This window comes from Ranitomeya imitator, chromosome 3 (genome assembly GCF_032444005.1).
Source record: "Ranitomeya imitator isolate aRanImi1 chromosome 3, aRanImi1.pri, whole genome shotgun sequence".
NCBI lineage: Eukaryota > Metazoa > Chordata > Amphibia > Anura > Dendrobatidae > Ranitomeya > Ranitomeya imitator.
This window is the reverse complement of record NC_091284.1, coordinates 34,642,604-34,667,365: the sequence shown is the minus strand read 5'-3', so window position 1 is coordinate 34,667,365 and position 24,762 is coordinate 34,642,604. Positions and strand designations below refer to the sequence as shown.

At 41.8% G+C, this 24,762-nt stretch overlaps 1 protein-coding gene across 1 annotated transcript in view; it reads right to left on the bottom strand.

Moving 5' to 3' along the window:
- The window catches only part of ERG (ETS transcription factor ERG), a 315,956-nt gene that overhangs the window by 207,093 nt on the left and 84,101 nt on the right, over positions 1 to 24,762 (bottom strand). The window contains exon 2 of the mRNA XM_069760741.1: positions 8,531 to 8,619. Within this exon, the coding sequence (XP_069616842.1) occupies positions 8,531 to 8,569 (39 nt within the window). The 5' untranslated portion in view covers positions 8,570 to 8,619. The remainder of the gene's footprint in view (positions 1 to 8,530; positions 8,620 to 24,762) is intronic.

Below are 24,762 nucleotides of genomic sequence, written 5' to 3'. Positions count from 1 at the left end.
CTAGAGCAACCAGCAACAAGGAATCACATAACTGCAAGCTGGCCTAAGACAAAATGAAAACAAAACATAGAACCGGAAAACTTAGCTTGTCCAGAAGATCACAGACGCAGGGAGCAGAGGTAAACAGAAACGCTGATTACATTGATAGCCGGCGAGGAAATGACAAAAAAGCCAGGTTAAATAGGAAACACCCATAACCTGATGGAACAGGTGGACACCAGAGACTGCAGAGAACACAAGTCACCCAGTACCATCAGTAACCACCAGAGGGAGCCCAAAAACAGAACTCACAACAGGGTCCCCAAAGTCATTGCCACTGGTGATCCCCCAGAGTCAGTGCTAATGGTGGGCCCCCAGAGTCAATACTACTGGTGATCCCCCAGAGTCAGTGCTAATGATGGGCCCCCAGAGTCAATGCTACTGGTGATCCCTCAGAGTCAATGCTAATGGTGATCCCCCAAAGTCAATGATACTGGTGGGCCCCCAGAGTCAATACTACTGGTGATCCCCCAGAGTCAGTGCTAATGGTGGACCCCCAGAGTCAATGCTAATGGTGATCCCCCAAAGTCAATGATACTGGTGGGCCCCCAGAGTCAATACTACTGGTGATCCCCCAGAGTCAGTGCTAATGGTGGACCCCCAGAGTCAATGCTAATGGTGATCCCCCAGAGTCAGTGCTAATGGTGGGCCCCCAGAGTCAATGCTAATGGTGATCCCCCAGAGGTAATGATACTAGTGGGTCCCCAAAGTCAATGCTACTGGTGATCCCCATAGACAATGTTACTGGTGGGCCCTCAGGGTCAATGCTACTGGTGGGCCCTTAGGGTCAATGCTACTGGTGGGCCCTTAGGGTCAATGCTACTGGTGGGCCAGTGGCACCCCAGTCCGGCCCACACAGGCTGTAGAATGGTGAGGAATGAACTGATAGGACCCCACCGAGCCCACAAAAGCGACTCTGAAATACCCCATTGGACTGGCACGGTAGCCAACATTCTGCATGGGACTGATGAAAATAGTCGAGCGCTGTACTTGGCTTTTGTAACTCTGCTCCACTGCACCATTCCAATGAGACATTTTAGAGCCCTGTTTTTGGGATCGGTGGAGGTGATAGTGATTCACAAGTAATTATCTATATTGTGGAGAGCTGCTAACGTTGCATATTGGGAATAAACCAATCACAGAACAGTCATAGAGATACCGAGATAAATCTAAAAAACACTGAACAAACAGTACAGATAGTGTGTGACAGTACAGCAGTGAAGAACGGAGAAGAAGTACAGCTCTGGAGTATAATACAGGAGGTAACTCAGGATCAGTAATGTAATGTATGTACACTGACTGCACCAGCAGAATAGTGAGTGCAGCTCTGGGGTATAATACTGGATGTAACTCAGGATCAGTAATGTAATGCATGTACACAGTGACTGCACCAGCAGAATAGTGAGTGCAGCTCTGGAGTATAACGCAGGATGTAACTCAGGATCAGTAATGTAATGTATGTACACAGTGACTGCACCAGCAGAATAGTGAGTGCAGCTCTGGAGTATAATACAGGATGTAACTCAGGATCAGTAATGTAATGTATGTACACGGTGACTGCACCAGCAGAATAGTGAGTGCAGCTCTGGGGTATAATACAGGATGTAACTCAGGATCAGTAATGTAATGTATGTACACGGTGACTGCACCAGCAGAATAGTGAGTGCAGCTCTGGAGTATAATACAGGATGTAACTCAGGATCAGTAATGTAATGTATGTACACAGTGACTGCACCAGCAGAATAGTGAGTGCAGCTCTGGAGTATAATACAGGATGTAACTCAGGATCAGTAATGTAATGTATGTACACGGTGACTGCACCAGCAGAATAGTGAGTGCAGCTCTGGGGTATAATACAGGATGTAACTCAGGATCAGTAATGTAATGTATGTACACAGTGACTGCACCAGCAGAATAGTGAGTGCAGCTCTGGAGTATAATACAGGAGGTAACTCAGGATCAGTAATGTAATGTATGTACACTGACTGCACCAGCAGAATAGTGAGTGCAGCTCTGGGGTATAATACTGGATGTAACTCAGGATCAGTAATGTAATGCATGTACACAGTGACTGCACCAGCAGAATAGTGAGTGCAGCTCTGGAGTATAACGCAGGATGTAACTCAGGATCAGTAATGTAATGTATGTACACAGTGACTGCACCAGCAGAATAGTGAGTGCAGCTCTGGAGTATAATACAGGATGTAACTCAGGATCAGTAATGTAATGTATGTACACGGTGACTGCACCAGCAGAATAGTGAGTGCAGCTCTGGGGTATAATACAGGATGTAACTCAGGATCAGTAATGTAATGTATGTACACGGTGACTGCACCAGCAGAATAGTGAGTGCAGCTCTGGAGTATAATATAGGATGTAACTCAGGATCAGTAATGTAATGTATGTACACAGTGACTGCACCAGCAGAATAGTGAGTGCAGCTCTGGAGTATAATACAGGATGTAACTCAGGATCAGTAATGTAATGTATGTACACGGTGACTGCACCAGCAGAATAGTGAGTGCAGCTCTGGGGTATAATACAGGATGTAACTCAGGATCAGTAATGTAATGTATGTACACAGTGACTGCACCAGCAGAATAGTGAGTGCAGCTCTGGAGTATAATACAGGATGTAACTCAGGATCCATAGAAGACTAGAAACGTAACATTTTACAACGGGACTCTTTACTTTTCTGTAATTATAGTTGCCTCTTCTTTGTACCTGTGAAAATCCAGATTATTTTAGGTTGCCGGATTATCAGCATTTCCGGACTTTAGGATGCCAGATTCTAGAACGTCTACAGTAATATGTTTCTGGTAATTTGCCATCACTTGATTTCCAGTTGAAGATTAATATAGACTTTCTTATTCCAACCAAAAAAAGTCTGCCTGCCGCAAATCAAATCTAATCCTTCAAAGATGTTATTTCCATATCAAAGGAAGTGTCCTATATCCATCTTCTAAGGGGGAATATTTAAACATTTCCCCATCAATCAGGGGCGCTGGTCGGCAGCGAATGCTGGGCTGTAGCGGGACGTCGCTTGCCAGCAGGTTAGAAAGCTGAGACGCCAGTGCCGGTCTTCGCAGTGCTGGCATCAGAGCGTGGTAAACAAACACAAATAACTCGGCCCCTGGCTCCCGGCCGTTCCTGGAAACGCTCGCCTCTAAGAAAATCCATTAGGATTTCAACTTGGAATCATCGGGTCCACAAGCAAAAAGCCCGTCCAAACCAAATCTCCCCGCATGATATAATAAGCATGCAGAGCGCTGTGCAAAAATACAGCGGGCCCACAGGCTTGCAGGTGGCGGTATTTTGCTGGACTTCTTGAGTTACAGACATGACTGGGTTTTCACTTTCTACCCTTCTTGTGTAAATATTATCTGTTCTCCATTAAGAAACGTGCAGAGACGGAGGTCACGGAGCGCTCACATAGCTGGGTATTCCAGACGAGCTCCTAAAGGTTGGCACCGGGGCAGATATGGCATAGGGGACGTTCTCGGCTCTTGTCTGGGAAAGTGCCACATCGGCTAGGCCTTAGTTTCCGCGTACAAAATTTCTGTCTATCAAAAAATATTTTACAATCTTCAACTTGCACTAATCTTTAACTTTGAAAGGTAAATCCATCGACACCTTTATATCTTTTATCTGTTGCTGCATTCTCGAAAAATCTGCATTTTAAACAATATGCCTGAGCCATAAGTGCTCTGGGTGTGACAGAGCACTTGCCGAGGCTTTGCCTCCCAAGCTTGTCTCCCAGCAACAGCCACCTTAGCTTGATTGATTGCCCACTGTCTGTATGATATCAGGCGCCAGGCAAGGAAATCAGACAGAGACCTATTAATTAAGCTGAAGAGGCTTGGGTTGGATGGGGAAATGACCAAGGGAGGCAGAGGTTTGGGAAGTGCTTTTTCACGCCCACAGCACTTAACACCTAATTTGCATCTGTATTAAACCACTGTTTTCTTGTTAGTGCAGCAACAGATAGAAGATATAAAGGTGTTGATGGTGTTAACTTGGGGGGATTGATCTTAATGACAGATTCTCTTCCAGGGCCACCCTGATTTGAGACTTTATGATGTTCTTCACTTTGGACAGTCCCTACTTATTAGAAGGATCACAATAAAAATGGAATTACCCCCAAAGTGGAAACGATAAAAGGTGATAACCAAATAGCAAAGATGTGTAGCAAATTGTTCCAAGATTATAAGTGATATATATACACAATATATATATATTTATATATATAATATATATATATATATATATTATATATATAAAAGCATGTAATGAATCCATATTTATATTTAAAGGAGGTATAGCAATAGGAATTAAGGTGCCAGCCGTATTAAAGTCGCATACAATAAATAGCATAAAGTGCAGATAATACATATGATAAAGAAGACATATTCAGGCTCAGCCACCAAACACCCATGTGCAGGTGAGCCTGATTATGTCTTCTTTATCATGTGTGTATTCTGCACTTTATGCAGTTTATTTCATGGCGTTTAAATGCTAGCAGTTTGACACAGAAAATACAAAAATATTAGGTGCAGCAACAGATGCCTATAATGGGTGCCTTACAAGCACAGACTGAGTGCGTGAATTGCAGGACTGACAACAGCAGCTCCCTGATCAGTGACCTGTGACTAAATCCCTCACGATTGGGGTTAACTGCAAGGCATGGTGCAAACGTGATCCTTCTTCTTTGTCTTATGCTATTTGTAGCAATGTGCTGGCCATTTTTGGTGATTCGTCCAAAACAATCTATTTGGATCTGCAAACTTTTACAAATTTTGGACCAAACTAAATTCATGCAGAATTGATTATCTCTCCTGGGATCAAAATTTATGCCAATCAAGGCCATTAGTCTCCCTTAATCAAGGTATGTTCTCACCAGTCCATCAATTACCACCCAAACCCTCGCCCCCAACAGTCCTATGATATCTGCTCTCTGACATGACTTATAATGTAGCACTGATCATCCTGGACTTTTTGTAAAATGATTCCCATAATACAACAATATTGGTTGAATTGCAGGACTGATAACAGCAGCTCCCTGACTAAAACAGAGTAAGTGACGTCTATCTCTATCTCTCTCTTCCAATTTCTCAAAATTCAATGTATCTATTTTCTTTTCCGCACACAATATCTTTTTTCTGTGCATTTTGTGTCTCTGACTGAGCTCCGAAGTTTTCTCTCCTATCTATATTCCTCACAAAATGGTTGTAGCATCACCTTGGACTTTTATAGTGGCTCTCAGTAATCAGTGACCTGTGACTTAAAGTCCCTCATAATTGGCTGTGCTATAGGGTAGGTGTAACTGCAAGGCATGATGTAAACGTGATCCTACTTCTTTGTCTTACGCTATGTGCAACAACGTGGTCGCCATTTTTGGTGATTCGTCCCCAAAAAATTATTTGGATTTGCAAACGTTTACGAATTTTATGCTGAACCCGATTCATGCAGAAACGATTCTCTCTCCTGGGATCAGAGTTTACACCAATCCGGGCCATTAGTCTCTCTTCATCAGGATTTGTTCTTACCAGTTCACCAATAACCCAAACCCTCATCCCCACCACAGTCCTATGATGTCTCCTATCTGACATGACTGTAGGACTGATCATCCTGGACTTTTTGTAGAAAGATTCCCATAATACAACAATATTGGGTGAATTGCAGGACTGATAACAGCAGCTCCCTGACTAAAACACTGCACTGATCATCCTGGACTTTTTTGTAGAAAGATTCCCATAATACAACAATATTGGGTGAATTGCAGGACTGATAACAGCAGCTCCCTGACTAAAACACTGTACTGATCATCCTGGACTTTTTGTAGAAAGATTCCCATAATACAACAATATTGGGTGAATTGCAGGACTGATAAAAGCAGCTCCCTGACTAAAACACTGTACTGATCATCCTGGACTTTTTGTAGAAAGATTCCCATAATACAACAATATTGGGTGAATTGCAGGACTGATAAAAGCAGCTCCCTGACTAAAACACTGCACTGATCATCCTGGACTTTTTGTAGAAAGATTCCCATAATACAACAATATTGGGTGAATTGCAGGACTGATAAAAGCAGCTCCCTGACTAAAACACTGCACTGATCATCCTGGACTTTTTGTAGAAAGATTCCCATAATACAACAATATTGGGTGAATTGCAGGACTGATAAAAGCAGCTCCCTGACTAAAACACTGCACTGATCATCCTGGACTTTTTGTAGAAAGATTCCCATAATACAACAATATTGGGTGAATTGCAGGACTGATAAAAGCAGCTCCCTGAGTAAAACATAAAAAAAAAAAAAAAAAGATTCCAAAATGTATCATCTCTTATACAGATTTATATGGGTTTGTAGTAGGGGGCGGCCCGCAGGAGCGATGGTGGCCATTATTGGTCGTATCTTTTAATTCAATATCAATACCCAATAAAATCTAGATGTTATTTAATTGCCCATTTAAGGGAAAATACCAGTTTGCTTTACCTTAAATCCAGGCCACTGACCATATGTGCCGTCCCCATCTGTATCCTATTGCCAGGATGTTTTTATTTGGATGAGAAGATACAAGTTTATCTGTGACGGATTTTCGGACTTACTACAGATGTGAATCAAATCATTTCCAGATACGACGTTGTCCCAACGCTTTATATCTGCTACCTTGCTCGGTGCACTGGCAAATTCTTTGGGGATAAAACTTAATACGGAGCAGTAAGGAATGCCACATATTTCCATATCCAGTAATGGCGCGCCCACTCCCGAAGATGCCGGATTAGCAGATATTTTTAGGATTGGCAAACTGATATTTAATCGGCCTTGCAGCAACAACAACAAAAAAGACTTGAATAACTATCTGCCCTACAGAATCCTCATTTTATATTAAATCTGAAGACTTTTCCTTATAGGGGTTTCCAAGGTTTAAAAAGAAAATTCACTTTTTTTTTTTTTTAAGAAACAGCGCCACCTTGTCTACAGGCTATTTGTGGTATCGCAGCTCGTCCCCCTGCAAATAAATGGGGCTGAAATGCAATAAGCAGCCATAGCTAAATTTTGAAAAATAAAAAAAAATCTTTTTAAAACTTTTTTTTGTATTTTAATAAATTTGAAGCAATACTTCTAATAGCCAGTGGCAAAAAAAGTGGTGCTGCTTTATTTATTTATTTAATTATTTTTAAATAACCTATTTCTAAAATGCTTAACTTTTTGTTCTAAAATTTGGTAGCAATACCAGTCACAGCCTGTGACCACAGGTGGCACTGTTTTTTTTTAAATAACTAAATATTCTTAAACAATAAGAGATGATCCCTCTCCCAAAATGATTGTTCTGTTTCACGTCGCTTGTCTTATCTATTGCATTATTCCTGTGTCCTTTTGTGTATAAATATGTGACTCTTTAGATTTAGTATTAGTCTATGCCTGATAAAGTGATCGGAGTAGTCTGGAAAGCTGATAATTGTTACCATCTTTTCAGTTAGACATTAAAAGGTATCAAATCAATCAATGAGGAATTTCAAATCTTAATGATGAAAAGTGGCGCGCATCTTAAATCGGTGGGAACCTTGTATGCTCCTCGCCTCATGTGAAATCTTCAGCTTTTCCATTTGAGTTTACTAATTTCTCTGTATTCAGACTATGAATGAAACTTCTCTTCCTTTGCTTTCATATATCAGCACAATTTCTATCCTTCACCTTTTTCCTCCACATGTACTTTTCTTTGTCTGTTTTGTCTGCCCTCCATAAGACTTTAGATACTTTCTCTTTTCGCTGCAGATTTGAGTACAGCTCGCTTTCCTTGCCTGCTGCTATTTCTAACACTAAATGGAGAGAGGGTGATTTAAAAAAAAAAAGCCATCAGGATCTCTCACAGATCTGTATCTTTTGAAGATCACTCAACTAGACAAAGGATTTTATGGAGCCTGTAGCAGAAAAACAGTAGAACATTTTAAATGAAGATTATTTAGACAGTTGCTTTATTTTTCCTCTGTGCACAGGAGAACATAGAACGCACTCCATCAATGGGATACAACTGTAACAGTAAGCGATGGCATAGTGCTTGAATATGTGTGACCTCTGTTGATAAAATCAGTGTTTTATCAACAGGAGATTATCACTAAACAACTAGGTGTCTCTTGCCTCCTAGTCAAATCAATTTGTATAATCCCATAAGTGACACATCATTGGAATCAGGGTCTCAGCCCCTATCTCATAATGCTCTCAGATTACATAGAAGAACCTGCTGACAGATTTCCTTTATCAGACACCATGTAACGCAAAAAAATTATTTAAACAATAAGCTCACTTCTGTTGATGGCGTACTTTAAAGGGATATGACCTCAATTACCAAGAAGGGATTGCCTAGAGGTGATTTGGGGAACTATATGAGAAAAATAACCTGCTATATAGGGGAATGCATGTACAAAAATTCACAGATGGATATTTGAATAATATTATGCAATGATATTACTATTAATGACTTACTTTGATGTGAGCTGATGGATCTGGAACAGTCTGAATCATGTCCTTACTGCAGTCTGCTCCTCATACCACACATTCGGTTCTAGGTGTAGCTGTGAAAAGAAATTAAAAACTGAGTATTTCCTTTTTTCTATGTATGAGTCAAGGGTGGATATTGCCCATCACCTTTAAATGGCGCTCAGAAACATTAGGATGCTGAAATCTCATACTAAACCGCTACATGTAGTGACACTTTGGGGCTTTATTATATTCCTGGCATTCAGCTGAAAAGCATTGCTTCCTGTCAATTGGCAGATCTTAGCCAATAGGCAATGCCGTGAGTGCTCTCAACGTCACTGATTGGCTGACAAAAAAAGGGACGTCCTCAGAGTGTCTTATCTCAAAAGTCCTTTCCAGCTGGATGCCAGCCACGGTATATTACCCCCAAAATGTGATTCTGGGAGCTTTTAACACCCACTGGTCTGGAAATATAGTGTAAAATCTATACAAAGCTGTGTTTTCACTTGACTTCTCCAGATAATATTCTGCGTGTGTTCATTTTGGCTATAAAGTATAAAATGAACCGTACAGAACGCATACAGGGAGATTATAGGGTATCTCGGTGCAGGTGCGCCACTCCTAACACCCCCGCTAATAACGCCTTGACTGATGGACGGCTTATTTTCTTAGCAGTTTGACACCCGCTTCCCGCTTTACACACTTTCCAATGTTAACAACAACATAAGGTCTCATTCCTCATTTTTCCCCTCATTAACCCATTAAGATCACAACTTAGGAAGCAGCAATATTTGGGTTTTTCATACCTGCGATGCGAGAGATGCCATTTTTGCATTTTTCTCATTACAGTAGCTGAGTAGGGACTTCTTTTTAGTCGGAAAAGTTGAATTTTTCAGTGACCCCATTACTATATATGTATTTTTTTATGGCAAAAGAAAATAATTTTTATTATTATTTTTCTTCTACTTAATTTTTAGACAAAGTTCACATCTCTAGCAAAGGTTTCTTCAGGGGAATGGAACGCTTTTCTTCCAGTTCCAGTCCAAATGACAAAACTTCAACATTCCTCGGACCATGGTGAGGAAATCTTTTTCTCCATTTACTCCTCATCCGAGAGACCAGATCACACTCTGATCACAGAAGAATCAGTGCTTAAAATATCACTTTTGCCTCTTAGCAAAAGTGTGGATAGGGCCCAGGAGCTGACCTTCATTAACACATGGGACATGCCCGCTGTGCTATATAGCTGACATCTGCCTCTAACACCGTTCCTGAGCTCCGATCGCTGCTGTTAACCATTTAAATGCTGTTAACCATTTAGCTACTGCTGTTGAATGGAGCGGTTCTTGGTGCAACGGGTCCCATTGGCCCCACAAATACGACGACAGGGCAGCAATAGGTTACAACGGCAGCAAAGGGGCCGGTCACTGCCATCTTGGTATTCCTGTGAAGTCCAAACACAGGCTGAGCTTCTCAGCAGACAAATGATTTTTTTTAATCAAAGAGTAAAAGGAAAATAAAAAAACAAACTATAAAAAGTTTTTAAAAATCTAGATATTTTTGAAATAATCAGCTCACTGTACCAAAAAAAAATCTATTTTACACTGTATCTTCAACTGAAAAAGAAAAATATTAAGGATCTTAGTAAATGGCAACACAAACATCATTTTTTTTATTTTTACATATTAAAGATGTTGGTCTCTTCCGACTAGAGCAACTTCTTCCACATGTCATGTAGGTGACACAGACAAAGTGTGGAAAAAGGTGATCTGGCCAGATGAGACCAAAGTAGAACTTTTTGAGCTAAATGTAAAACTCTATATGTTGCAGAAAACTAAAGCCTGAAGACACCATCCCCACCGTCACACATGGTGGTGGCAGCATCATGCTCTGGGGAGGCTTTTCTTCAGCAGGGGCAGGGAAGCTGGTCAGAGTTATTGAGAAGATGGTTTGAGCTAAATACAAGGCAATTCCTTCAAGAAAACCTGTTACAGACTGCAAAAGACTTGATAATGAGGCGTAGGTTCACCTTCCAGCAGGACAACAACCCTAAACATCCTGCCAGAGCCACAATGGATGGTTTAGATCAAAGTACATTTAAGTATGTGAATGGCCCAGTCACAGTCCAGACCTAAATCCCAGTGACAATCTGTGACAAGACTTGAAAACTGCTACTCACAGACGGCTCCATCTAATCTCACTGAGTGAGTGTGCACAGAAGGGGCAAAATGTCACCTCTAGATCCAAAGCTGGGAGCGACAGACCCCAAAAGACTGCAGCATAACTCAGGGGGCTGAATACAAATGCATATCTCAATCTTCAGATTAATATATTTGCATTTTGTATTCATTATTTATTATAGATATTGTAAGCTGGCTGTAGGACACCTACACTCCCTGACAGACGTTATGTCGCTTATCCATGTTATGTAAATAAAAGCTTATAACCTGACATTAAATTCATCCATTGGTTGTATAAATTATTCTTTTGAAAGCTGAAACCCTCCGAAATGTGGTTTAGGTTAAGAAAATAAATTGGCATCAACGTAGAAATATTGATCAGTTAATGGACACAGAATGGTCAGATTTTGGCAAGACAAAAGTTTTGTCACCTGGTCATATAATGCACCCAATCCTAGTTTACCTCCTCACTTGTGCTCAGTAAATGATCGGTTAATTAGTGTGTATAAAAAGAAACCCAGCACCCCAGACCTTCACTTGAACTGCAACTTGAGCTCTGACAACATGCCAAAAATCCACCCTGCGACCAAAGCCTGGATTATCAAGAGGCTGAAGACCAGATCCAATGCAGAGGTGAGTGGCACTTTTAATGTATCTCAGCGTCAAGTACAAAGAATTAAAAAAAGATTTGAAGAGACTGGAGATGTGTTTGACAAGCCCATGTCCAGCAGACCCCGCAAGACAACTGCTCAGGAGAAACGTTTGTTGGTTAGAAAATCCAAAGCAAGCCCGTCTTCTACTGCAGCAGAGCTCCAACAGGCCTGGTCACCTCAAGTCCCTGTGTCAACTAGAACAGTTTGTAGGATTCTGTCTCGAAATGGCTTCCTTGGTCAAATCAGTGCCCAGAAGCCAGCACCAAACAAAAGGCAAATAAAAAACCGTATGGCATTTGCAAAGTCCCTCAGCCTGCTAAACAGATATATGCTGGAAAAGTGGCAGAAGGTGGATGTCTCCGATGAATTTTCAGTAGAATTACACCACAGCCGCCGCAAATATTGCAGGAGACCTACTGGAGCCAGTATGGATCCAAAATATACCCAGAAAACAGTTAAATTTGGTGGTGGAAAGATCATGGTCTGGGGTTACATTCAGTACGGGGGGGTGCGAAACATTTGCAAGGTGGAAGGCAATATCAATAGCTGAAAATATCAAGAAGTATTAGCTACCTCTTATATTCAAAAAAGAAAAAGAATAGACCATAAAAGGGGATCACCTAAGGCATGGATCACATGAAAAAATATATAAATTTTTATTTCATACAAATATACAACATGGACACAAAAAACCAACAGAGAACAAATATTAAAAACATTTAAAATCGGTCAACCATGTGACCTACAAACACGTAACCTAGGCCTATAATAGGGCCAAACCCCCTGAATATCCACACCCCTTTACATATAATATCTCATACGAATAACCTATATACATGTAACCGTGATAATTATAACTGTGAGGTCTATGTGAACAATACTCAGCACAATGGAAGAGTGAAAAAAGACCCCTTGAAAAATCACATAACGAGTTAGCAACATCAGTAAACAGAGAAATCTATATAGGCATATAGTACAACACTTAGAGGGGGAGCCAGTAAATAATGCAATACCAACACGTTTATCTATTGAATGGTATATACGTGGTGTAAAAGCAGATCACGTCCATCAGTCTCATTACAGGCTGAATGTCCACTGACCCAATAACACACAATGTACCCCCATTAGCGGCCTCAAACAATGAAAAATGTAACGTTATCCAAAAAGACGCTTGCTAACACATTACCAAGGCCACCAGGCCTAAATAGTCATGAGATCCATAGTAGCGTGGTGATAACCAGAGCTGCAGAGCGCACACAGAGCCACCTGGGGAGTGGAAGACAGGAGGTGTGCCACACTGTGTGTGGCGACACGCGTCGGGTCAGCACACCTCCTGTCTTCCACTCCCCAGGTGGCTCTGTGTGCGCTCTGCAGCTCTGGTTATCACCACGCTACTATGGATCTCATGACTATTTAGGCCTGGTGGCCTTGGTAATGTGTTAGCAAGCGTCTTTTTGGATAACGTTACATTTTTCATTGTTTGAGGCCGCTAATGGGGGTACATTGTGTGTTATTGGGTCAGTGGACATTCAGCCTGTAATGAGACTGATGGACGTGATCTGCTTTTACACCACGTATATACCATTCAATAGATAAACGTGTTGGTATTGCATTATTTACTGGCTCCCCCTCTAAGTGTTGTACTATATGCCTATATAGATTTCTCTGTTTACTGATGTTGCTAACTCGTTATGTGATTTTTCAAGGGGTCTTTTTTCACTCTTCCATTGTGCTGAGTATTGTTCACATAGACCTCACAGTTATAATTATCACGGTTACATGTATATAGGTTATTCGTATGAGATATTATATGTAAAGGGGTGTGGATATTCAGGGGGTTTGGCCCTATTATAGGCCTAGGTTACGTGTTTGTAGGTCACATGGTTGACCGATTTTAAATGTTTTTAATATTTGTTCTCTGTTGGTTTTTTGTGTCCATGTTGTATATTTGTATGAAATAAAAATTAATATATTTTTTCATGTGATCCATGCCTTAGGTGATCCCCTTTTATGGTCTATTCTTTTTCTTTTTTGTATTATGGCATATTGTAGTTAGACCTGGTTGGATCCCTTTAGAAATTGTGGTGCCCCCTCTTTTTGTTTAATACTACCTCTTATATTCCAAATCATAAAAGGGATCAAATTTGGCAGCAGGATGGTGCTCCATCTCATACATCCATCTCTACAACAAAGTTTCTCCAGGCAAAAAAGATCAAGGTGCTCAAGGACTGGCCAGCCCGGTCACCAGACATGAACATCACTGAGCATGTTTGGAGTAGGATGAAAGAGGAAGCTTGGAAGACAAAACCAAAGAATCTAGATGAACTCTGGGAGGCATGTAAGACTGCATTCTTTGCTATTCCTGATGACTTCATTAATAAATTGTATGAATCCTTGTTGAACTGAATGGATGCAGTCCTTCAAGCTCATGGAAGTCACAGAAAATATTAAATATGACTCTAATAGCACCACAACTTCATTCACCAATGTTATGGAACATGTATTTGTATTTTAAGTTAATTATTTGTTTGAATATCACATTACTTTCTGTGGGTGTCAACTTTTGTCTTGCCAAAATCTGACCATTCTGTGTCCATTAAATGATCAAAATTTCTGCATTGATGCCAATTTATTTTCTTAACCTAAACCACATTTCGGAGGGTTTCAGCTTTCAAAAGAATAATTTCTGCAACCAATGGATGAATTTAACGTCAGGTTATTAGCTTTTATTTACATAACATGGATAAGCGACATAACTTCTGTCAAGGAGTGTAGTGGATGGGAGATAAACCTAGAAACATACTTTAACATATACACAGATAAAAGAGGTTATTCGGCCAAGACAGTTTGATCATGAGCAGCTGATAACTTGATATAGACTGCTGCTCACCATATTGGGCTCCACCCCTGGGTGAGATTCACTTTATAAATTGAGACCTGTTTGTCTCACACATGTTTGTGTAAGGAGGTGTGCAGACCTCCTGGATTGAGTGCCTGAGGCGATGCTGAGCATATTGGGTTCGCTTACATACTGTTATGGAGCAATTTTTATTTTAATGTGTCATATTTGGAAAAATGTACCATTTCTGAAATAAATGGTAGTGAATTGAAAGAGTAACGTCATAGACTGTTGCAGTTTCCAGAAAGTATGGAGTATAGCGTCTCCCCCAAAAGACCAGGGAGTAGCAGTACTGCCTTAGGCCGGCCTCACACTCAGCGTATAAAAATACGGTCCGTATTTTACGGCCGTAATATGCTACAAAAGTCCAAAAATGGTGATCCGTAAGTACTCCGTAGGCAGGGTGTGTCAGCGTATTTTGCGCATGGCATCCTCCGTATGTAATCCGTATGGCATCCGTACTGCGAGATTTTCTCGCAGGCTTGCAAAACCGACATACGGACATACAATGGATCCATGTGCTCCAAAAATCATAAAAAACATATATACTGTCTATATATATATTTTAGTGAGACATATATATATATATATATATATATATTAATATTTCATACAGCGCTAGATAGCTTAAAAGCCGGTAATTCAATTGCCAGCTTTTGCTATCTCCTTCCTAAACCCGACATGACATGAGACATGGTTACATACAGTAAACCATCTCATATCCCATTTTTTTGCATATTCCACACTACTAATGTTAGTAGTGTGTATGTGCAAAATTTGGGCGCTCTAGCTATTGTTTTAAAGGGTTAAATCGCGGAAAAAATAGGCGTGGGCTCCCGCGCAATTTTCTCTGCCAGAATGGTAAAGCCAGTGACTGAGGGCAGATATTAATAGCCTGGAGAGGGTCCATGGTTATTGCCCCCACCCCTGGCTAAAAACATCTGCCCCCAGCCACCCCAGAAAAGATGCCTCTCCATTATTAATCTGGCTTAATGTCACCTTACAATAGCAAGGTGACATTAACCCTTCATTACCCCATATCCCACCGCTACATAGGAGTGGGAAGAGAGAAGCTAAGTGCCAGAATAGGCGCATCTTCCAGATGTGCCTTTTCTGGGGTGGCTGGGGGCAGATGCTTTTAGCCAGGGGGGTCCTATAACCATGGACCCTCTCTAGGCTATTAATATCTGCCCTCAGTCATTGGCTTTACCACTCTGGCGGAGAAAATTGCGCGGGAGCCCACGCCAATTTTTTTTGCGCGATTTAACCCTTTAAAACAATAGCTAGAGCACCCAAATTTTGCACATACACACTACTAACATTAGTAGTGTGGAATATGCAAAAAAATGGGATATGAGATGGTTTACTATATGTAACCATGTCTCATATCATGTTGGGTTTGTGAAGGAGATAGGAGAAGCCGGCAATTGAATTACCGGCTTTTCTATAGAACACCGCTGCGTATTTCTCGCAAGTCACACTGTTGGTCCGTGTGTAATCCATATTTTTCTCACCCCCATAGACTTTCATTGGCGTATTTTTTGCGCAATACGGTGACAAACGCAGCATGCTGCGATTTTGTATGGCCGTAGAAGACCGTATAATATGGATCAGTAAAATACGGCTGATAGGAGCAGGGGCATAGAGAAGCATTGTACCGTATGCAATCCGTATTTTCAGCACCTCTCTTACGTCCGTAAAACACGCTAGTGTGAGGCCGGCCTTACCTAGCTCTCAAATGGTATGATCGAGCTGTCTTCAAATGAGAACATGACTCTTTTCATCATATCCCAGTCTACACAGCAAAGCAAACAAATGAGCGACAAATACAAGTATTGTGCTCTAGTGGCCGTTGTAAGAACTACAACATTTCAAGTTTTTAGACGTGCAATAAAGCTAAAAATAGATAATGTATATATATATATATATATATATATATATATATATATATATACTGTATGTACATTACAGAAAAAAATATGTTTTAATAGCATGTAATTTTCTTATGTGATAAATTCAATTGACAAATGGTCTTTATTTGCATAGTCCTACGAAGACTTGACATATTATTCAAAGAGGACGGTCACCTAACCCTGCAAATGTTCCCCGAGTATTACATTCAGCATTTCCCCCCTCACTTGCCGATGTACTGACTTGTTCATGAGCTGATCTGCCGGTCAGAGTGAGGCACGGACCACCGCAGCACTTATTAATAGGCATTAGTCAATGGTTCATATGGTAATGATGTCTGCCCATTCCTCCTGGGTGCCAGATGTACCAAATAAAACAGGGTCAGTTAATATTCTTGGCAAAGGCCGACGTCTCCACTTTCTTATGTTGCACGTGCCAAATACCAAACGTAGATCAATAAAACAATAAAGAATTTTGTTCTCGACGAGCGCCACATTATATCATATGAATGTATAGTGAAAGGTTCACATTGACACAATATTTTTGGCTGGAATTTGCCTAAAAAAATAAAAATAAATAAAAAATAGTTAACATGGACTATGAGTGATGGACCTATCCATGCAACATTCTTCTCCCTTTAGGTATCTCATAGACCTAACTGATCAGACCTTTAATGCCCCTAAAGAGGACCTGTCACCAGGTCAAAAGTGGTCACTATTTTCCCTTATTTTATTCCTAATGCTCACCTGAGTATTCTGCTTTTATTTTATTATTATTTTGATATCCGCCATACGGTTTCAGAGATATGGGTCTTTTTATTTAGTGTTAATTCTTAAGATCTTTACAAGGAGATGAGGCTCACAGGAAGCTCGGGAGCATATCTTGAGGCTGCTCTGCATATTTACCCCCTTTGGTAAAGACCATAAAATTAAGCACTAATGGATAATGGGGAAGGAGACAGTAGGTTTTTGGGGATGCAGCAGCTCTGGCGTTAGTGAGGTGGCAGCGGGTCATTGCAGGCTGTAAGTTGTTCTGAAGACATGGGTTTTCAAGTTGTGCTTCAACGTTCTGAATGTACGGGATGATCGATTGTTTTGGACCACGGAATGCTACAGGATGGAGAATACTCAGAAGAAGTCTTGGAGGCGACTGGATGAGGGACGTACAATTATGGAGGAGAGAAGGAGGTCTTGGGAGGACCAAAGATTATGTGATGGGAGATATCGGGAGATAAGTTCAGAGATACTTGCGGTAGACAGATTTTGGACAGCTTTGTAGGTCAGTGTTACCAGCTTGAAGTGGAGATGTTGTGGAATTGGGAGAAAATGAAGGGATCTGCAGAGAGGAGAAGCGGAGGAGTAGCGGGGACAGAAGTGGATTAGTAGGGCAGCAGAGTTAAGGACAGACTGGAGAGGTGCCAGGGTGTTAGGGTGATGATGCAATAGGGGATGATGAGGTCCTAGACCCCACATGGAGTCAAGGCTATCCGAGTGACTTGGACAGTTCTGAAGAAGAGGTGGTGGTTAGTCACGCTGCCCCAGCTGCACAGCAAACAAGGAATAAGGGTGCAAAAGCCTTTTCTCTGCCCATGTTGCCTCCTCCTCCTACTCCACTTCCTCCACCGTCTCCTCATCCCGTCAGAAAGTGTGGTCGGTGTGTGCGCTTTTGCCGTTCTCACCCTGCTGCTGCTCACCAGTCAGTGGTGCTCCCCGCCTCATATGTGACGTACCCACACGGTGGAACTCCATCTTGCAAATACTGGAGAGACTGTGAGAGCCGCTGCAGGTGATTAGTGGAGCATTTTATAAACTGTTATCAGGTATTGCTATGGGAAGCAATATTGCACCTGCACATTTGTGGAGTATTATGATCTGCTTCAGAGAAGATTGACCATCTCAATCCATTGTAGATAAAACAAGTAGAAATTATATGTTTCATGAGTGCCATTGGGTGATTGCTATTCCTGTTACACATAAATTGGAGGAATTGATATGTATACAGTCCAATCTCTTCGAGACTCTGTGAGTGGGGCCAGGGCCTTAGTCGTGGCCCACAATGCTAGCTGCTGGAGCGCACCCTGGCCGCTAGACACATACATACAATGTCCCCTTTGCAGCGAACCTTCTGTAACGCCTTCTGTACCATGAGGGTCCCCTCTGATCTGCTGTGGGTATGCTCCTGCTGGTTCCAAACAAAGAGAGACAGAGTCCAGTTTCAACTTATAACAGACAACTTTACTTGAATTTTCTCGCAATACATCCAGTTCAGTTACAGAAATTTCACAGGGAACATCACAATATACATCCTTGTTTATTCCTTTGCTTTTCCCTACTTCTTCCAGAATGCTCCCAGGTCGTACCGTTTTGTCTGGTACAGCAGCGTTCCTTGTGTCCAGCTTTAGTACCTTTAGGAGTTCGCCTGTCTGTTTAGAATTACTATTAATGACTTACTTTGATTTAGCATTAATAGTAATATATAGCTGCCACATCTTGGTGCTGCTCTGCATTCCACTGTTGCTGTTTCCTTCAGTTCCCAAGCCCTGGATGTCTGGCCTCCTAGCTTAAAACGTTATAGGGCCCACTGTGTTGCCCGGGCTCTCAGGCCCTACTGGACTGTCTGGGCTCCCGGGCCCCACTGGCTACAATTCAGGAAATCCTACAGCTTACTCACAGTTGTCCCCTCCTAATTTAACTAGTTGCCATCCATTTACTATTTAATCCTAATGTGCCCCCTCTTTTGGGCTAACTTGAGTACTGCACACTCCCTATATATAATGGACGCATAGCAGCATTATGATACATAACCATATGTACAGAATAGAACATTTACATTTACCAATATTTAACCGGGACGATTGTGAGGCCTAAAACAGTCTTTGTAACCCCTTACAACTCCCTAACTGCCCACTGGGTAAATGTAGTAGCGGCTGGGCCTGAGGAAGAAAATGTTTTGGCGCATGTCCTACCACCACCTAGGATTTCAGGATGTTTCTGTGAACATGTTGCCTCCACTTCCTCCACCACCTCCTCATCCGGTCAATGTAACACCTGCACGTCCCAGCAAAGCCAGGGGTAAACTACAGCAGCTTCACTTCTTCCTTTCCACTCACCCCCTCATATTCGATGTACCCCCAAGGCAGAACTCTACCTTGCATATGCTGGAAAGACTGAGTGAGCAGCAGGCAATACTGGAGCTTGAGCTGCAGCACGCAGGGGTTAGTTGCTCTGTGGAAAAAAACACTTTAAGACCAACGAATGGGCATGGGGCAGTGATGTGCTGCTTTGAGTACTCCACAAACATGGCCAGTGCTGATGATGCCATCATCACCAATACTATCCCATTTCTATGCCTCCTAGAAAAGCAAAGCTTCAGGCGATGATGGATGAGGTGGTGCCTCAGGAGAAAGCAGAGGAGAAACAGCAATCATTCATACCATTATCAGGCCAGGTGTCCACATATGTCTTGGAGGATGGGCTCCTGTACCGACAATACACCTCCCACCGAGGACAGCGCGTCATTGTCTCTGGGCAATCGGGCACACATGAGGCAGTATATGCTGCAGTGCCTGTGCAATGACTGCCGAGCTGCCCAGACTGTTACCACTGCTGATTACTGGGTGGCCACCCTGCTGGATCCCTGCTACAAGCACAACGTACCATTATCACTTCCATCACTAGATCGAGAACAGAAAAGGTGGGAATACAAGAGCACAGTAGGTTGTAGATGCACTACTGATGGTGTTCTCACTTGATAGCGGGGGCTCACTGGAAGCTTGATGCAGAGGAGGATGAAGTCGCCAATGCAACTGTGGCACTGGCAGCACCTCAGAAAAGATGATTAGCATGGCAGAAATGTGGAAAACCTTACTCAAGTCGCAAAATTCAGGACCACCACCTGATACGTTTCCTATTTTGGTACAGTACAGATGTATTTTGTTACAGTACAAACAGGCTTTTTGACACAGTACTACCAGAGGCTTTTTGGTAAAGTATAAACAAAAGTATTTTAGCACTGTACTCTCAGAAGCTTTTTGGTACAATAGTCTCAGAGGCTTTTTGGCACTGTACTTGCAGTGGCTTCTTGGCACAGTACTCTCAGAGGCTCTTTGGCACAGTACTCTCAGAGGCTTTTTGGTACAGTACTCTGAGGCTTTTTGGCAGAGTACTCAGGCTTTTGGCACAGTACTCTCAGAGGTTTATTGGCACAGTACTCTTATAGGCTTTTTGGCACAGTACTTTCAGAGGCTTTTTTTGCACAGTACTCTGAGATGCTTTTTGGTATATTACTCTCAGAAGCTTTTTGGTACAGTACTCTCAGAGGCTTTTTGGCACAGTACTCAGATGCTTTTTGGCACAGTACTTGCAGAGGCTTATTGGCACAGTACTCTCAGAGGCTTTTTGGCACAGTACTCAGAGGCTTTTTGGCACAGTACTTGCAGATGCTTTTTGGTACAGTACTCTCAGAGGCTTTTTGGCACAGTACTCAGAGGCTTTTTGGCACAGTACTTGCAGAGGCTTCTTGGCACAGTACTCTCAGAGGCTTTTTGGCACAGTACTCTCAGATGCTTTTTGGTACAGTACTCTCAGAGGCTTTTTGGCACAGTACTCTGAGGCTTTTTGGCACAGTACTCTCAGAGGTTTTTTGGCACAGTACTCTTATAGGCTTTTTGGCATAGTACTCTCAGAGGCTTTTTTGCACAGTACTCTCAGATGCTTTTTGGTATATTACTCTCAGAAGCTTTTTTGTACAGTACTCTCAGAGGCTTTTTGGCACAGTACTCTCAGAGGCTTTTTGGCACAGTACTCTCAGAGGCTTTTTTGGCACAGTACTCTCAGAGGTTTTTGGCACAGTACTCTCAGAGGGAGAGGGTTTTTGGTACAGTACTCTCCGAGGCTTTTTGGCACAGTACTCTCAGAGGCTTTTTGGCACAGTACTCTTATAGGCTTTTTGGCATAGTACTCTCAGAGGCTTTTTTGCACAGTACTCTCAGATGCTTTTTGGTATATTACTCTCAGAAGCTTTTTTGTACAGTACTCTCAGAGGTTTTTTGGCACAGTATTCAGATGCTTTTTGGCACAGTTCTTTCAGAGGCTTTTTGGCACAGTACTCATATTTTTTTTAGCACAGTACTCTCAGAGGCTTTTTGGCACAGTACTCTCAGAGGCTTTTTTGGCACAGTACTCTCAGAGGCTTTTTTGGCACAGTACTCTCAGAGGTTTTTGGCACAGTGCTCTCAGAGGCTTTTTGGCACAGTACTCTCAGAGGCTTTTTGGCACAGTACTCTCAGAGGCTTTTTGGCACACTACTCTCAGAGGCTTTTTGATACATTACTCTCAGATGCTTCTTGGCATAGTAAGCTTAGAGGCTTTTTGGTACAGTACTCTCAGAGGATTTTTGGCACAGTACACTCAGGCTTTTTGGCACAGTACTCTCAGAGGCTTTTTGGCACAGTACTCTCAGAGACTTTTTGGCACAGTAAGCTTAGAGGCTTTTTGGCACAGTACACTCAGACTTTTTGGCACAGTACTCTCATAGGCTTTTTGGCATAGTACTCTCAGAGGCTTTTTTGCACAGTACTCTCAGATGCTTTTTGGTATATTACTCTCAGAAGCTTTTTTGTACAGTACTCTCAGAGGCTTTTTGGCACAGTACTCTCAGAGGCTTTTTGGCACAGTACTCTCAGAGGCTTTTTTGGCACAGTACTCTCAGAGGTTTTTGGCACAGTACTCTCAGAGGGAGAGGGTTTTTGGCACAGTACTCTCCGAGGCTTTTTGGCACAGTACTCTCAGAGGCTTTTTGGCACAGTACTCTTATAGGCTTTTTGGCATAGTACTCTCAGAGGCTTTTTTGCACAGTACTCTCAGATGCTTTTTGGTATATTACTCTCAGAAGCTTTTTTGTACAGTACTCTCAGAGGTTTTTTGGCACAGTATTCAGATGCTTTTTGGCACAGTTCTTTCAGAGGCTTTTTGGCACAGTACTCATATTTTTTTTAGCACAGTACTCTCAGAGGCTTTTTGGCACAGTACTCTCAGAGGCTTTTTTGGCACAGTACTCTGAGGCTTTTTTGGCACAGTACTCTCAGAGGTTTTTGGCACAGTGCTCTCAGAGGCTTTTTGGCACAGTACTCTCAGAGGCTTTTTGGCACAGTACTCTCAGAGGCTTTTTGGCACACTACTCTCAGAGGCTTTTTGATACATTACTCTCAGATGCTTCTTGGCATAGTAAGCTTAGAGGCTTTTTGGTACAGTACTCTCAGAGGATTTTTGGCACAGTACACTCAGGCTTTTTGGCACAGTACTCTCAGAGGCTTTTTGGCACAGTACTCTCAGAGACTTTTTGGCACAGTAAGCTTAGAGGCTTTTTGGCACAGTACACTCAGACTTTTTGGCACAGTACTCTTAGAGGCTTTTTGGTAGAGTACTCTCAAAGCCTTTTTGACACTGTACTCTCAGAGGATTTTTGGCACAGTACTCTCAGATGCTTTTTGGTATATTACTCTCAGAAGCTTTTTAGTACAGTACTCTCAGAGGCTTTTTGGCAGAGTACTCAGACTTTTTGGCACAGTACTTTCAGAGGCTTTTTGGCACAGTACTCTCAGAGGTTTTTTAGCACAGCACTCTCAGAAGTTTTTTGGCACAGTACTCAGAGGCTTTTTTGGCACAGTACTCTCAGAGGCTTTTTGGCACAGTACTCTCAGGTTTTTTGGCACACTACTCTCAGAGGCTTTTTTGATACAGTACTCTCAGAGGCTTTTTGATACAGTACTCTCAGATGCTTCTTGGCATAGTAAGCTTAGAGGCTTTTTGGTACAGTACTCTCAGAGGATTTTTGGCACAGTACACTCTGACTTTTTGGCACAGTACTCTTAGAGACTTTTTGGCACAGTAAGCTTAGAGGCTTTTTGGCACAGTACTCTCAGAGGCTTTTTGGCACAGTACACTCAGACTTTTTGGCACAGTACTCTCCGAGACTTTTTGGCACAGTAAGCTTAGAGGCTTTTTGGCACAGTACTCTTAGAGGCTTTTTGGTAGAGTACTCTCAAAGGCTTTTAGGCACAGTACTCTCAGAGGCTTTTTAGTACAGTACTCTTAGAGACTTTTTGACACTGTACTCTCAGAGGCTTTTTGGCACAGTACTCTCAGAGACTTTTTGGCACAGTACTCTCAGAGGATTTTTGACACTGTACTCTCAGAGGCTTTTTGGCACAGTACTCTCAGAAACTTTTTGGTACAGTACTCTCAGAGGCTTTTTGGCATAGTATTCTCAAAGTCTTTTTGGTAGAGTACTCAGAAGCTTTTTGGTACCATACTCTCAGATGCTTTTTGGTACAGTGCACATAGAAGCTTTTTGGCCCACAAATGGGAGAGACACAGCTGCACGCTAGAATTTTTTTCCAGACCCATCACTCACAAAAAGACGGCTACAGATTTTTTTTTTTTAAATCACTCGTATAGACCCAGCTGTAGAATAAAATATATATTTGTTGCCAACAAAGGGGAATGGGACGGCTGCATAGTCCAAACAATTCTAGATATACTATTCACAAAAACACGACTGCAGAGTAGAAACATTTTTAGATACACTACTCACAAAAAGAAAGCTGCAGAGTATAAACATTTTTTGAAACACCGCTCATACACACACAGCAGTACAATAAACCATTTTTTTAGACCCACAAACAGGAAAGAGACTGCTGCAGAATAGAATTTTTAAAAGAAACGCTACTCCTAAAAACACAGCTGCAGAGTAGAATTTTTTTAGAAACATGACTCCTATAGACACAGCGGTACTGTGAAATTATTTGTTTGGCCTACAAATGGCAAAGAGATGGCGGCAGATATGCATTTATTTACAACAATACTACAAAAGACACAGCTGTGCAGAAACATTATTTGTTTGGCCTACAAATAGCAAAGAGATGGCTGCTATTTACCTATTTGCCACACTGCTAGAAAACACACACCGGTCCAGGAAAATTATTTGTTTGGCTTATAAATAGCAACGACATGGCTGATGTCAATTATTTATTTGCAACACTAATGGAAAAGACACAGTGGTCCTGAAAAATTATTTCTTTGGTCTACTAATGGCAACGAGATGGCTGAGGCCAATTATTTATTTCCCAAACTACTATAAAACACACACTGGTTTAGAAAAATATTTCCTTGGCCTATAAATGGCAGCAAGATAGTTGATGCCAAATATTTATTTGCAACACTAGTAGAAAACACACAGCGGTCCTAAAACAAATTAATTCCTTTGAATAGAAATGGCAACCACATGGCTGATGTCAATTATTTATTTCTCAGACTAAAAAAAACACACCAGTTGAGCAAAATGGCAGCAGCACCCGTCTTTATTCTGACCGAGTCACAGTGCGCCAGCCAATCACAGCCATGCCAATAGTTGGCTTTGCACATGCCCACAGTCTAAAAGTTTGTTGATTGTCTGCGCTGCAGCCTTTCATCAAGCTTTGTTAGACTGGTGAACCCGAGCAGGAAACCAAACATACATTAAAAAGTCCATATTTGGGGTTCATTACTGGATACTAGGTGTCCGGTTTGGATCCCAAACTACACTATTCGGGTTTGC